This window comes from Oncorhynchus masou, chromosome 26 (genome assembly GCF_036934945.1).
Source record: "Oncorhynchus masou masou isolate Uvic2021 chromosome 26, UVic_Omas_1.1, whole genome shotgun sequence".
Lineage (NCBI taxonomy): Eukaryota > Metazoa > Chordata > Actinopteri > Salmoniformes > Salmonidae > Oncorhynchus > Oncorhynchus masou.
The window spans coordinates 10,817,363-10,832,348 of record NC_088237.1 but is presented as its reverse complement, the minus strand read 5'-3'; the positions used below and the strand labels follow the sequence as shown (position 1 = coordinate 10,832,348).

The window sequence follows — 14,986 nt, the reverse complement described above, 5'->3', positions numbered from 1 at the left end:
AGTAGGCTTAATAGAATTAGTATGGTTAATAGAATTAGTAGGCCTGATATGTGTTGAATTAGTAGGCCTGATATGTGTTGAATTAGTAGGCCTGATATGTGTTGAATTAGTAGGCCCGATATGTGTTGAATTAGTAGGCCTGATATGTGTTGAATTAGTAGGCCTGATATGTGTTGAGGCCTGATATGTGTTGAATTAGTAGGCCTGATATGTGTTGAATTAGTAGGCCTGATATGTGTTGAATTAGTAGGCCTGATATGTGTTGAATTAGTAGGCCTGATATGTGTTGAATTAGTAGGCCTGATATGTGTTGAATTAGTAGGCCCGATATGTGTTGAATTAGTAGGCCTGATATGTGTTGAATTAGTAGGCCTGATATGTGTTGAATTAGTAGGCCTGATATGTGTTGAATTCGTAGACCTGATATGTGTTGAATTAGTAGGCCTGATATGTGTTGAATTAGTAGGCCTGATATGTGTTGAATTAGTAGGCCTGATATGTGTTGAATTAGTAGGTCTGATATGTGTTGAATTAGTAGGCCTACTAGATTTTCCAGCTGTTGACACTGAAGATCATATGAATGTATAAGGACGTACCAGATTATGAATGAAGACCCGTCCAAGAAAACAATACTTTGTGTATATTTACATAATTTAATAATGATCGGAAACATTAACAAATTAACATCAAAGTCAACAGTGCACCAAAAACCGGTCAATGAATCTTCCACAAATATGTCCACAATTTCAACATTTGTCATTTTATTTTCAAACTATTGCCAAATCAAAGGTAATATTCTGCTCCCATGTAATTACGTTGTAGTACACTTTCAATACATTAGCCATTATCTTATCAAAAACATATATGAGGATATTATTCATTCATGCATATAAGACATGCAATACTATGTTTTGATATACCTGCGATAGACAGGTGAATTCGATTTAGAGCAAAGTTTATTTTGCCACTGTGGGACACACTGGGCCGGGGGAGGGGGAGGGGGGCAGGATGGAGCAGCCCAGTAGCTGTATACAGATCTATGATCATTAACTTATCACAGTTCGCTTGCAAAGGGAATTCTGGGGAAACCAGTACAGTCAGTAATATTAGGGCTGAGTATTGCCTTGTTTTAACACTGTTTTTTTTCTTTTGGAAAAGTTTTATTGGTACAATTCCTTTAAAAACAGCTCATACATTTTTTACATCATTTATACACATAAAAACGGCAAAAAAGCATAAAACACAGCATTTGAAAGTTACATTTAAATTTGTTAAAAAGTACATGTTGTTAAAACCAATGAAAACAACTATAGTTGTCCTTTCCTTGTAAAAACATCAAATCTGTAAAGGCCATTTAAAATGTGTACTAATGATCTAACAAAGGTAAAACATTTTTAAGACATGAAAAACATGTTAAAAAGCCACTTTGTTAAAAGGCTGTCTTCAGTCCCTTGTACAGGAGCGGGGTGAGTCTTTATCAAGCTCACCTCATCCTGCTCTTCTGAATGGATCATCTTCCCGTCCTTCAGGGCCCAGAGGGGATCCCTCCCCTAGGCGCATCGCCCTAGGCGCCGCAGCTCTGTTTTAACACTGTTGTAATACCAAGAAAGCGCCTAATATCTATTAATCATTTTGTGTCCGACCCAAACTATGATAGCCCATCGTCGGTGTCCCAGTGCAGCAGTGACGGTTTAGTTTTTCTAAACACTTCCCCTTCCATGAGAGTAGCTCTATAAAATCAGAAATGTCTTGTCAATGTTTTAGTGCAATACACATAATCAGTTAGTTTTACCAAAAGGGCATTTAGAATTATTTCCCTACAAAAACAAGATGCATCGTTAAAAATAAGTTAACAGACTTTTAAAGTTTTATTTTGAACACATTGAAAGACAGGCGCATATAAACCAACGTACACACAGACTCAAGTCCGAACACACACACAAACACCATCAAATATGATTAAATAAAAAAGGGATAATCAATCAAGTCAAGAAACCGGTGTTATAAGAACCTCTTTGGAACCTGCTGAAATTGGGATTTTATTTTAGGAATAAGGCCTGTTTTTCTTTTGAAGCCAGAAGGAGGCTCGTATCAGCTACATGTATGCCTTTACTAGACTATGGGGATATTTTATATATGAATGCTTCCACTCAGTGTTTGAGATCAATTGACACTCTTTACCATGGCACTTTGAGATTGATTTTGAACTGCAAAACCCTTACGCACCACTGCACTTTGTATACCAGGGTTGGCTGGCCTTCTCTAGTCACTCGTAGGCTCAGTCACTGGTCTACTTTTATTTACAAAGCCATTTTGGGTTTACTACCTTTTTATTGTGGTGGGTACAATGTGGTGGGTACTCTCTTCGTTCGCTGGACTTTATCCTGCTAACTGTTCCAAATGTCCCAACTGAAATCGGTAAAAGGGCTTTTAAACTGGAAGAACTTTTGAAGCTGATTCCCTGACCTGTCAATGTTTTTAATTTGCTGTTTTATACTCTTGTGAATTCAATGGTTTCTACTAGATTACTTGTAGTTTTTCATGTTGTCTGTCTGTCATTTTTTTTGTAATGACTTGGTGCTGCCTATCTTGGCCAGGGCGCTCTTGAAAAAGAGATTTTAATCTCAATGAGCCCTTCCTGGTTAAATAAAGGTTAAATTAAATAAATACATAAAAATAACAAAGCTCAGGACTCCCAGAGGACTTGAGTTTCCTCCGTCCTGCTTTGAGCTGGAATGGGTCCTATCACTCTGACACACTGACTCTTTTACCTGATGTGTAACTAAAGCCTATGATCTGAACCCGCTATCCCACTGAACCAGCTATGAACAGCAATAACAAACTCCTGTAGTTTCCAACAAATATTTTGGAATTATTTGACTTTTTTTTTCTATTTTGTATATCTTTTTTTCTATTATTTTTGTCAATCACTCAATGAGGTAGGTAATCCAGATGATGTCTATTTGTTCGAACATGACACATTTAGGGAAAGGCACTCCCAGTAGGACTGCTATTTTTGCCACTATTAGTTACAGTATTGCGACGTGACTCTGGCTATGGAGAATGAACGGCATAACGTTTGGAATGCAATGCCAACGGGTAAATCTGTGATACTGTATATTAATCGCAGGTATATCTGAGATGGATTTGGAGATGCTGAAGGCATGTGGATTTCTATGTCCCTTGACTCAAGCCAACGCTTACAGATGACTCACATATAATATGTTTTTTCTTTCTTTTTTTTTTGGTCAACTGCCTCAGTTGTCACATCTGTTCTTGTATTGTAGCACAGGAATGGAAATGTGTTACAGCTCAGCTCCTCGTAAAAAAAATAATCATTTACTGACAGAACCTGGAATGTTCCGTATGCATTAAGGATTCATGTACTTTTGTGAACTGCAACACCATTTAACTTCAATTCCAAACAATGTCAAAGCTACATTCCTTCATACAGGAAAGAGTTCAAAACCTAGAGGCTGCCATTATACAACGACAAGAGTAGAAAAGGCAACGTTGTTAAAAGGATTTAGCCAACAAAGCAAACATACAAGATATATTCAGTTTTGTTACCAAAAAGTTTCCAAGAATATGTTTTACTACCTTAAAAAGACAAAGGGAGCTAAATAAAATAAAAACGATTTATTTTATTCAGTTGTGCACTGAGATTTTTGCCAAATTGTACAGAGACTGTGGTGCCAACGGTGAAGTGTATGCTAGCCATAATAACAATATTTGACAATGAACTTAAGCTAATTTAAGCTCGTTTCCTACTGACACCAAATATCACTCTGTAATAATACTCACACCAAAAGGCTTAAGAATAAAACAATTACCGTAATAATAGACATTTACTGAGAAGTACTACTGCTCAATAAGATGTATCATTATCATACCGATGCCTGATAGCCTAAGTGCTGGAACTTCACAGTTGACCTTTGCACCCTAGGCTAATCATGGTCACGTTACCAATTTGACCTGAGGTGACCCCGGGGCCTCTTACTCGCGTGGCTGATACTTTTACAGCCGTGGTGAAACTGACGACGACACGTGGAGTGAGGTCAGGAATAGTTGAACTACTCTTAGAGAGGTTGTTAGAGTGTGGGCCGAAGTGGTTCGGAGTTAAATACTACACCAAGGGTACTGTTGGAAGAAATCTCTTACAACAAAGCCATTGTGTTTTTTTCCTGATGAGTGCATTTGAATTATTTCACAGTATAATCTAAAGCTTAGACAATAATACAAGCTTAGAAAATATAGATGAAATACAGCTATATAAATATATATACAAACATCCATCATTTCCACTTCCTTTTCCACTTCCTTTAAGACATATTGTAGCTATGAGCCCTTCGACCGTCAGAGTCGCTACAGAACGCTGCAGAAATTATATATCCATCTTAATGAGGTGATTTCCAAACGGAGCATGCCCACTGAATTGCACTCTTTCCTGGGCTGTGTTTACTGCCAAGAGGACTGTTTGTGATGCATGGTCGTCCTCTTCTTCACGACAAAGAATTCTGTGGATGACCAGCAGAGAGAGAGAGAGAACAGGTGTTAGTTCCCAGTCCCAGTAATGTTCTATCAGGGAAATAATGTGTGCATCTCAAATGGCACCCTATAGTTCACTACTTTTAACCAGGGCCCAGAGGGTAAAAAGTAGGGCACTTGATATGGTGCAATTTGTGACGCACACATCATGGCTTATAACAGGGTTATATAAACTGTTTGGAGACATAGCACAGGTAACACAGTGTTGTTGCATGGCCTGTTCCTAACATAGTTCACATACAGTGCTTTTGGCAGCACACTGAGTTATTCACAACTGTCACTCAATGGTTCATAAAAGGTTAATAACAGGTTCTTTTGACGTTCAAAACAACCTGTAAACTTATATTATCTCTCTTTAAATGAAGACCTCTGGGCTTATGGTTGCTATAATAATAATACAAAATACACAACTGTATTTATTACTATTATTTATTTATTATCATCATAATTATAGTCACGTTAACCTCTGGACTCACGATTTCTGTCAGAAAATGTGTATACTACTAACTCTCTATTGCTTTTGTTTTCGTACGGCTTTTGTATGAAGCCCAATAGAAGGATAAAGGAGGGAGGAAAGATCGTTCATTGACACTGACCTGTTATGGCGGCTTGTCTCCGTTTGACTGCTCCTGCCCTCTGGCTGGCCATCTTCTTCTCTGGCCTCTGGATCCTATAGCTCTCCCTGGTGGTCACCTCCAGGTACTCCTCCCCACAGCTGGACAACCCTGGAGACGATGCCCGCGCCAACCTAACATTCTCTCTCCCCGCCCTCTGCCCGTCGATGCCAATCACCGGCTTCCTCAACACACAGCTGTGGTAGAACGCCGGCACATCCTGGCATTTCATCTCCTCCCACTCCACGCTGGCGCCCTTGGCAGACGGCTGGCCGGTGTTGAAGTCAAAGTCCCAGCGCTTGTTGGCCGACTCCACGCTCATACCCAGGTGCCTCTGGAAATCCTGTTGCAGCTGCTCGTGGTCCACAGGCCCAAACAAGTTCCTCCTCACCGGGCCCTGGGCCCTGCGCTTCAGCTCCTCGACACTCCGACAGACCAGCATGGCCCTGTCAGATGATAATGATGATGCCGCCATCTTAATGTCCCTGAGAGAGAAAGGGAGATGGTTAGAGGTGAGGTGTCTGTTTTTTCTATGAGGTGTGACCCAGGTCACTATTGGTGTGGTCGAGGTTTAGGCTACGCACAAACACACGCATACTCATACCAGCGTTTGACCTTTTGGGACATCGTTGAGTGTAATGTTATCAAACACACATGCCCTACCTCCCTCACATTCAACTCTGGACCTTGAAGACAGTTCCACTGCATTTTTTTCATTGTTCCCCCTAATCAGGGATTGATTTAGACTTTGGACACCAAGTGTGTGCAATTAATCATCAGGTAGAACAGAAAACCAGCATGCTCCGGACATCGTAGGGTCAGAGTTGAGTACCCCTGCCCTTAGTAATTAACCATATGGTAAGAGACCCACACACCAAATAAATCTCCATCATCCACAGAATCAGAATAGAAGAACACCTGAAGTATGTAAAAATGAACCTGCTCCACCTGCTCTGGTCTCTGCTCTGGCTGCCAGAGGTGAGAGGTCAGGAGGAAAGGTCACATGGTGTGGACCGGGAAACGTATGGAGAATGTTTCACCTCACGTGAGAATGTTTCATGTGCTCTTCTAGTAACCCCATGTAATTGCAGGGATACATTCTGAACTTTTTTGTAGTTTACTAATTACAACCGTCCAAAACTAGTGTTATAAATTCCCACCTTTTTTTTGTGACATGCAAATATTCTATCCATCAAGGAAACCTGGCCCTGTATCCACAAAGCCTCTCAGAGTAGGAGTGCTGATCGAGGATCAGTTTTGTCTTTTAGATCATAGTGTAAACGATTATATGGACAGATCCTAGATCAACACTCCTACTCAGACTCATTGTGGACTGATCAGCTTTTTGTTCAAATGTTCAAAGTCACATAATTCCCCACAGCGATTATATTCAAAACGTGACAGCAAGTAAAACAGTATACAGCCTACATTACGACTTCCAAAGTCTAGAAAATATGCATTCACATTCAATAGATCACATGTAACAGTCTGACTTCCTGAAATGAATACCTGTTCGGTTGGTCAGAGTTGCCTTGCTGAGTCTATCCTAGGTCCTATAATGACAAAGTCCCTCAAAAGTTCCCTTCACTAAAACATCTTAGATCTTTTTTTTTTTCGTATTATTTTGCCTCCTTGAAATACAGTGTTACCCGCCAGAGTGTAACAGTCAGTTACCCACTATCAGCATCAGTGAATTGGAAGGAACCACACTGAAAAAGGTGCGCCAGACAGGCAGTGGACCATTCCTGCGCCTCGGCTCATCCAAAACATCTTTAAACCGCAAACTTTACAGCGTCTGGGATGCAACTGTTAAAACGTCTGGCTTAAAATGCCAGCCCCTTCATACAAAGAAAAGGGCTTGAGTAAAAGAAACCATTATTCCACATTGAGAACATTAGGTTTTATGGATCAGATGGACAACCTTTTTGGACGTTCATCTATAAAGAAAACTCAAAGAAACAGCCAAATTGAAAATAAAACACACCAAAAAATAAATAATAATAAAATGTTTGAATCAAATTTGTGGATGTTATACTTTGAGAGACGCATACACTATGCTGGGTTGTTTGGATGACTCAACGCCTGGTTTGCAGGCATTCGGTCTATTAGTTGGGTTGTTTTATTTAATAACTGATGGGTTATTGATGCTGGGTTTTTTTCTTTAATAACTGATGGGTTATTGATGCTGGTTTTTTTTCTTTAATAACTGATGGGTTATTGATGCTGGGTTGTTTTATTTAATAACTGATGGGTTATTGATGCTGGGTTGTTTTGTTTAATAACTGATGGGTTATTGATGCTGGGTTGTTTTCTTTAATAACTGATGGGTTATTGATGCTGGGTTGTTTTATTTAATAACTGATGGGTTATTGATGCTGGGTTGTTTTCTTTAATAACTGATGGGTTATTGATGCTGGGTTGTTTTCTTTAATAACTGATGGGTTATTGATGCTGGGTTGTTTTCTTTAATAACTGATGGGTTATTGATGCTGGGTTGTTTTCTTTAATAACTGATGGGTTATTGATGCTGGGTTGTTTTATTTAATAACTGATGGGTTATTGATGCTGGGTTGTTTATTTAATAACCTGATGGGTTATTGATGCTGGGTTGTTTTCTTTAATAACTGATGGGTTATTGATGCTGTTGTTGTTTTCTGATTTAATGATGCTGGGTTGTTTTCTTTAATAACTGATGGGTTATTGATGCTGGGTTGTTTTATTTAATAACCTGATGGGTTATTGATGATGGGTTGTTTTCTTTAATAACTGATGGGTTATTGATGCTGGGTTGTTTTATTTAATAATTGATGGGTTATTGATAACTGGGTTATTGATGCTGGGTTGTTTTCTTTAATAACTGATGGGTTATTGATGCTGGGTTGTTTTCTTTAATAACTGATGGGTTGTGAGTTTAAAACTGATGGGTTATTGATGCTGGGTTGTTTTATTTAATAACTGATGGGTTATTGATGCTGGGTTGTTTAATTTAATAGCTGATGGGTTATTGATGATGGGTTGTTTTATTTAATAACTGATGGGTTATTGATGCTGGGTTGTTTAATTTAATAACGGATGGGTTATTGATGCTGGGTTGTTTTCTTTAATAGCTGATGGGTTATTGATGCTGGGTTGTTTTCTTTAATAACGGATGGGTTTTTGATGCTGGGTTGTTTTCTTTAATAGCTGATGGGTTATTGATGCTGGGTTGTTTAATTTAATAACGGAAGGGTTATTGATGCTGGGTTGTTTAATTTAATAGCTGATGGGTTATTGATGCTGGGTTGTTTTCTCCCCCTCCTTTCCTAATGATGAGAGTTTGTGTTCAGTGTTTGGTTTGTTGCGTGTAGAATATCGTAGCCTATTCATTGATGATACGCCATGCTTTACAGAAGTTGCAGCTTTTGATTGCCGATAGATAGGCCGAGTGCACAGTTCGGAATCTGTCTGCATGGTGGCCGACCTGCCTATATTGTGCCCATCCCTCTACCTCCGTCCTTCACTAGCTCACTATGAAAGACGCAAGTATTTGTGTTCTCTGATGTACGGCAAAAATCAGTCTCCTCCATTCCAAAATGACCAAATCTTGTGAGTCAAGTCTTGCACTCAGAAATGGGAGTCAGCGTGCAAGGAGTGGAGGAATATATTCATTTTGACTCTCCACCCCTATGACTCTCCACCCCTATGTTATGGTCGTTAAGAGTTGGGAAAACGGTAAGAGAAAGGCAAGCGACAGCAGTGAAGTCCTGTATGGCTATACTTTGAGAAGTTAAATGAGAAGGATATGCAAACTTTGTGAAGTGGAATTGAGGTACAGTAATGGAGGTACAGGTATAATCAGTGGTGACCCGTGTTTCAGGGCAGAGCCCCACCTGTTTTGAGACCCTTGTTTTTTGTTTAAAAAAAATATATATATGTATATATATATTAATATTTTTTGGGGGGGGATTCTTGTCTGTTTTGCATGTTATTTTGGTATTAATACGTGTCACATATCAGTTTGCAAACAATGTACAAATATATATACAGTATATAATTGAGTTAATAAAGCCGCAGCTCCAAAATGCAGGTGTTTCAGCCAAGCTCAGTGCTTTCTGTGGTGGCGGGGCTGGCCAGCAGAAAATAGGAGCATTGCGCTGTGACTGGCTCAGTGTTCTGTCACTCATGGGAACCTTATGCAATTCCCAAGCTTAAGTCCTTAGAAAAGGTAGACATCAACATTTCATCCCTTTGGGTCCTGCCATAGAGTTACATTCCAAGTGCCCTTCCAAGTGCTCAAGGTCTTTGGCCACAGAAATGACATCAAATCACGTTATATGTACAGTAGCTTTGATTGGACTGATCATGTCAACATCTTACTTTCACAATCTTAGCAAGCAGTCATCATCATGAATCAAGTCGACAATCTACTGGCAAATCCTTTTTAATCCTTGTCATTTGAAGAGAAATAATGAAGAGAAACTATAGATAAAATGTACCGGTGCTCATCGGCCATTGGATATAAACATTACACAACAATTTGGAGATCGCAAATTCAACAATGAGTGGTTTGTAAGGAATCAGTGACAGTGGCTAACTGCAAGGATTGCAACTGGGAAGTCTGGAATAAACAGCTCAAACTGGGAAAATGCATTTTGAACGGTCATTCAACTCACAAATTGTAAATTTGGCATCTTTCTCTTTGATGACAAAACCTTTGCCCACAAAGGAAAGCAAATCACAACAACGTGAGTGCAAAAATGTCTTATGCTCCTTCATAAATTTTGTAGGATGCCAGAGGGATATGTGTACTGTAGAGAAGAAAGTAATACTAAGTGTATGTTGTGTAGTAAGCTGTTAGTAGCCCATGTGCCTCACCCTAATAATTTGGTCTATTTTCACCAACGCGGTATTGTAAACACATCATTCCTGGCCGGTGTGTGCTTGTTTACTAACATTTTTTTGTACAGCTTTGATAGTGCTACTGTTAGTAGTGGTGATGCTTGGCATGCACGTGCAAATTCAGCACACACAACATTATACATAATTGTGTTATTTGATGTGTCAAATTAAAAGCTTATTTAATGCGTCATATAAATAGTGTTATGACGTGTATCTTTTTTGACACACAGAGACCCAAACAGCGTTCAATTTGGTCTATTTCTTTTTACCTCTTATTTTTACCTCTTAATTTCACCTACTTTTCTAACTTGGTGGTGCACATGTAGCCTTACAACCTGTTTTAGAGAAATGTAAATATTGAATATTGTAAGAGCTTTTTTGTCAGTTTATATGCCCCCTTTATTTATCCTACGGTTCTGACTTGTTCTGAGTTCTGTCGCCGTACATTTCAAAAGTGCTGAACAAATAGTTATCTTGACTACGTCCGTCGTCGCTCCCTCATTAATGTCTTAATCAAAATTACAGATTGCATCTCATCCGCTTGTCGTCCCCTTCTGCCATAGTTTGTACATCTCAATTGTCAGTAGAAATCACATTTGTTTAAGCAAGTCGGCCGTCCCAAATCTTTTTTTCTGCCACCAAGATTTTCATGCTAAAATCACCACTGGGTGGAATGCTTAAGGCAACCCCGTGAGACCCCAAATAGTTGTTTGCAGGAGCGCATCTGCATTATGAATTCAAGTAGATTTTTATGAATTTGTCATAGTGTTTTAACGGAAAACTGATTTTAAAAAATGGAGGTTTAAACATTAAGAAATGTTTACTATTTGTCACATCCCTAATGGTTAATACATTTTAAGGTTGAACACTGACACTTTTATAGCTTTAACGAGGCTTACACAACTGTATGAGTTCCTCGAGCCTATGGATATCCAAATTGTTGGGATAGTTAGCACTTTTTACAATATGGAAATAGTAATGTTACTAATTTTATATTAAAATATGTAATGTGCAAAAATATTCTAGGAACATTTTATTTTGCACTGTACAAACTTAACATCATGAACAAGAATGACACTTAGTTACTTTTGGCCACGTCAGAGACGATCTGAAAGCCACGCCCCTTATAGGAAACCCCTCCTGAATAGAACATTGTAAAAAAAAAAAAGACCGAGTTGCTGAAAGTAAATAAAAACATGATTGATGGTTAAAAATGAACCCATGTTGGGTTATTCAAGAAAGAATTCAGCATGTGTTCTGTCCAATATTTACCTTGTGCTGAGTTACCAAATAACACAAATGGTGTTGTTTTTAACCCAGCATTTGTTTGAGTGTAAGAATCTTGAGGAAAACAGGAGCGAGAGCCAGGGAATTGATGGGGTTGAGCATGGCCTGTCAACTGTGTTAAAACAAATGCACATTATATTCGTTGCTCTTTAGCTATAGATATTGAATAACTTACATAAAGCTTAATCATAAAGATTCTAGTAGGCTTTGTATGATATACGTTAGTCCTGCTATGCCATAGATGCCCATACTCTACACTGCGTTCATGACGCAGTTTGAGAATATTCTTATTAGCCTGTTCAGTGAATAACACATATTTTCAACGTGGTTTGAAAACAAGTTTTACGTTAAATCCTTTGATTGAAATAAGTATTCTATCCAATAACATATTTTTTTAATGAAAATAACATTATCCTAAACGAATAGAAACTGTCATCCCTTCAAGAGCAACAGCTCAACTCTTGCGAGTGAAAGTTTGTTTGCGTCGAAAAAGTGGGCGCGGTAACTAGATCATTTACAACTCTCTGGAATCCCCAGACCCACACAAACATTCTCAACCTCCGATAATATTTATGTCCAACTTCTGCAAATAGGCGATAAGATGAGAAAAAGTTTGAAACACATTTTAAGAGTACGGCACCCGAAATCATTGCCAGATGTTAAAAATAGATTCAAATGAGCCTTATTGAAGATAGCACAGCAGAAGTATACATCACAGATGACGCAGTTACATTCGCATACTACATGAGATGTTGATCAATGAGATGCAACAGAAAAAAATACACATGGTCAATAACAACCCGAAACGGCACAGATTTGCCTCTGCAAAGTCTGAATAAGAAAGCAAAACTTCTCAAATGCTGCCACTTCTCTTACCAGCAGTGTCCAATGATGCACTCAAATGTAAAATAATGTTGCGATTCCCGATGTTGTTGCTCAAAAATAAAATGAGGCGCCTCACCGAAGTATATACTGATACTCTTCACTGTCCACGATGAACTAATATAACAATATAACGTTAAAAGCTCCCAGTTATTGCGCTCCCTTGTCCACTTATGTGACTTGTTTGGTCCAACAAGGCAATGGGACGTCCTACCGCCACAGAAGACTTAATCACGTGATAATCATCATAACAATCGGGGGTTTGGAGCTGGACAATGGCCAAGGAAAACACGTTGATGTAATCAGTCATTCCTGACGTCTTTAAATAAATGTCATCATATGACACAAAGGGTTGGTAAATGTGTGCACCCTGGCCTTGCATTCTTCAGTGCACTTAGAAAAAAAGGTGCTATATCTAGAACCGAAAATGGTTATTCGACTGTCCCCATATGAAAACCCGTTTTGGTTCCAGGTAGAACTCTTTCCACACACACAGAGGGTTCTACTTGGAACCCATAATAGTTACACCTGGATCCAAAAACGGTTATCCTATGGGGACAGCCAAATAACCGTTACGGAACCCTTTTTTCTAAGAGTGTAGGCTAAGGCAAAATCTGGCATGCAATAAAAATAACATTGGTGTGGACTACTTTCTTGAAATCAAGAAACGTTTTATGAGTTTTTCAATAGATGTCTTACCTCGTTTTCATCATAAGAAAGTTTTGAAGTTCCGTGAGGGGTAAGATTCGAACTGCGCGCAAAGACTTGCTGCACTGTGCCAGAGTTATACTCTCTAAGTAAAATATCTTGGCACGTAGGACCCATTTTCCCAGCTCTTTTGAATGTGACACATTCTTATGTTGGCATTGCATCACGTTTCGCAAAGGCTGCGTTCCAAGACCATAAGTCACGTTGAATTTCAACGTGATCTAGTCAACCTTCTCCTCCATTTTGTATTTTTTTCTCTCCCGCAGTTTATATAACCTACGTTTCATTTAGGTACAGTCATCTCCCGCTCGAAAAGTTCTCAATGGAATTTACTAGGCACAAAATGTTTTTTTTTTGCTTTGCGCTGTTTTCTTAAAGTTTGACCTATATTTGAGACAGTCAGATTACTATTTAGAACAGTAGGTTACAGATCAAGCATAAGGCCTATGTTAGTCTATTATGTTTGTCTAGTTAGTCTATTGGGCTATCTATTAGTATTAGTCATAATTAACATTCATTAATTATTCTAACAACTTACAATGTTAGTGTAAATAAACTCATATTTAATGAAAAGGTATTAAAACATGTACAAAGCTTTATTAATACACTATTATAGTAGGCCCACATATGGACAACAACAAGGCTGCGTTTACACAGGCAGCCAATTCTGATCTTTTTTTCACTAATTGGTCTTTTGACCAATCAAATTAGCTCTGAAAAAGAGCTGATGTGAAAAGACCTGATGTGATTGGTAAAAAGACCAATTCATGGCAAAAAAAATATCAGATATGAACTGCCTGTGTAAACTGCAGCTGAAGTATCATATTATTATTGATGATTTATGTCTTGTTATACATTTTAATTGATGTGTTTAGTATCCGGTTCTTGCACTCTCACAGAGGGTTAAATTATGTCAATAAGATTAAAAATATGTTTAAAAACATGTTTGGTTAGGCTATACAAAGTTGTTAACCATTTCCAGTGAATAACTGAGTGGAAGATTAGTGATTAATATGATAATGACATTTGCATCTTTGTTCTAATTAATGCTCTATCTTCAGCCTATAGACATTTCAGAGGTGTTGGGTTAAATGCGGAAGACACATTTCAGTTGAATGCATTTAGTTGTACAACTGACTAGGTATCCCCCTTTCCCTTTCAACACATATCTTCTACATATGATACATAATAAGCCTACATAAAGTACATTTAATGAACTAACCTGGTTTATAGCCTGAATAATTAATAGATATAGCTAGTTGTCCTTGTATTGGCTACTTACATCTCAGTCCAATCCTTTTTTTATCCCATAAACGTTATGTTTGTGATTCAAGGCTTATCTGTCAATAAGTGTGACATGTAGTCTAAGCTACACAGTCCAGTTTTAAAGTCATGTATATGGTGTCACTATTAAAGTCATTTCTCCTTCCTTGTTCCTTTATTACATACCAGTGGATGTCCTTCCTCATAGGTCCTTTCTCCTCGTTCAGTTCTTACATGGTTGTGGGGTGATGTCATAGGGACTGTTTGTTCAGGGGCCAACACCCAACACCACTCCTCAGTCTGTCCCAGGTTTCCAGAACAACGGCCATTGCTATTTATACACATCAGCTGATGTAATGTATACGACATACAGTATCACTTTCCCACTGAATTGTATATTGGCATCCCAAACATGCCAACTAGAGGTCACTTTTGAACATTTGACTCGGAAGTTGATTTGATGCTTTGATGCCGACTTCTCTGGTGGTAGTATTGTCACAACACAGCTGGCCGACCAGGCCGTCTACCCTCTTCACCTATCTCTCCATCTCTCCCCCTCTCTCTCTCTCTCTCCCCCCGAGACGAGTTTAAAACACAGGTAATCATGATCTGTAGAGCTGGCAAGGATGTGTTTGAGATATGGTCTTTGGTTAGAGTACACTTTGTTAGTTGCACATTATCAGATAAGGGTTAGGCAGGATTCTTCTAGAAGAGAATGACTGGGCGTCTCCATTTGATTCCAACTCAGTCATGGCGACTATTGTCTTATGACAGAGTAATGGGTTGACTCACTCAATGACTGTTCC

General features: G+C 38.7%; 1 protein-coding gene across 4 annotated transcripts; it reads right to left on the bottom strand.

Moving 5' to 3' along the window:
• Positions 1 to 632: 632 nt before the first annotated feature.
• LOC135514784 (cyclin-dependent kinase inhibitor 1-like) lies at positions 633 to 14,401 on the bottom strand. Of its 4 annotated transcripts, none has more exons than XM_064938386.1 (3): positions 14,367 to 14,401; positions 5,145 to 5,647; positions 633 to 4,517 (listed from the first exon to the last, which is right to left on the bottom strand). In XM_064938386.1, the coding sequence occupies exons 1-3, from the start codon at positions 14,384 to 14,386 to the stop codon at positions 4,459 to 4,461; spliced, it is 582 nt and encodes a 193-aa protein (XP_064794458.1). In that variant the 5' UTR covers positions 14,387 to 14,401; the 3' UTR covers positions 633 to 4,458. The 4 variants fall into 4 exon arrangements, with proteins under 4 accessions (XP_064794458.1, XP_064794459.1, XP_064794457.1 ...); XM_064938387.1 differs by lacking the exon at positions 14,367 to 14,401 and adding an exon at positions 14,200 to 14,311; XM_064938385.1 differs by lacking the exon at positions 14,367 to 14,401 and adding an exon at positions 12,909 to 13,151.
• Between the last annotated feature and the right edge of the window lie 585 nt (positions 14,402 to 14,986).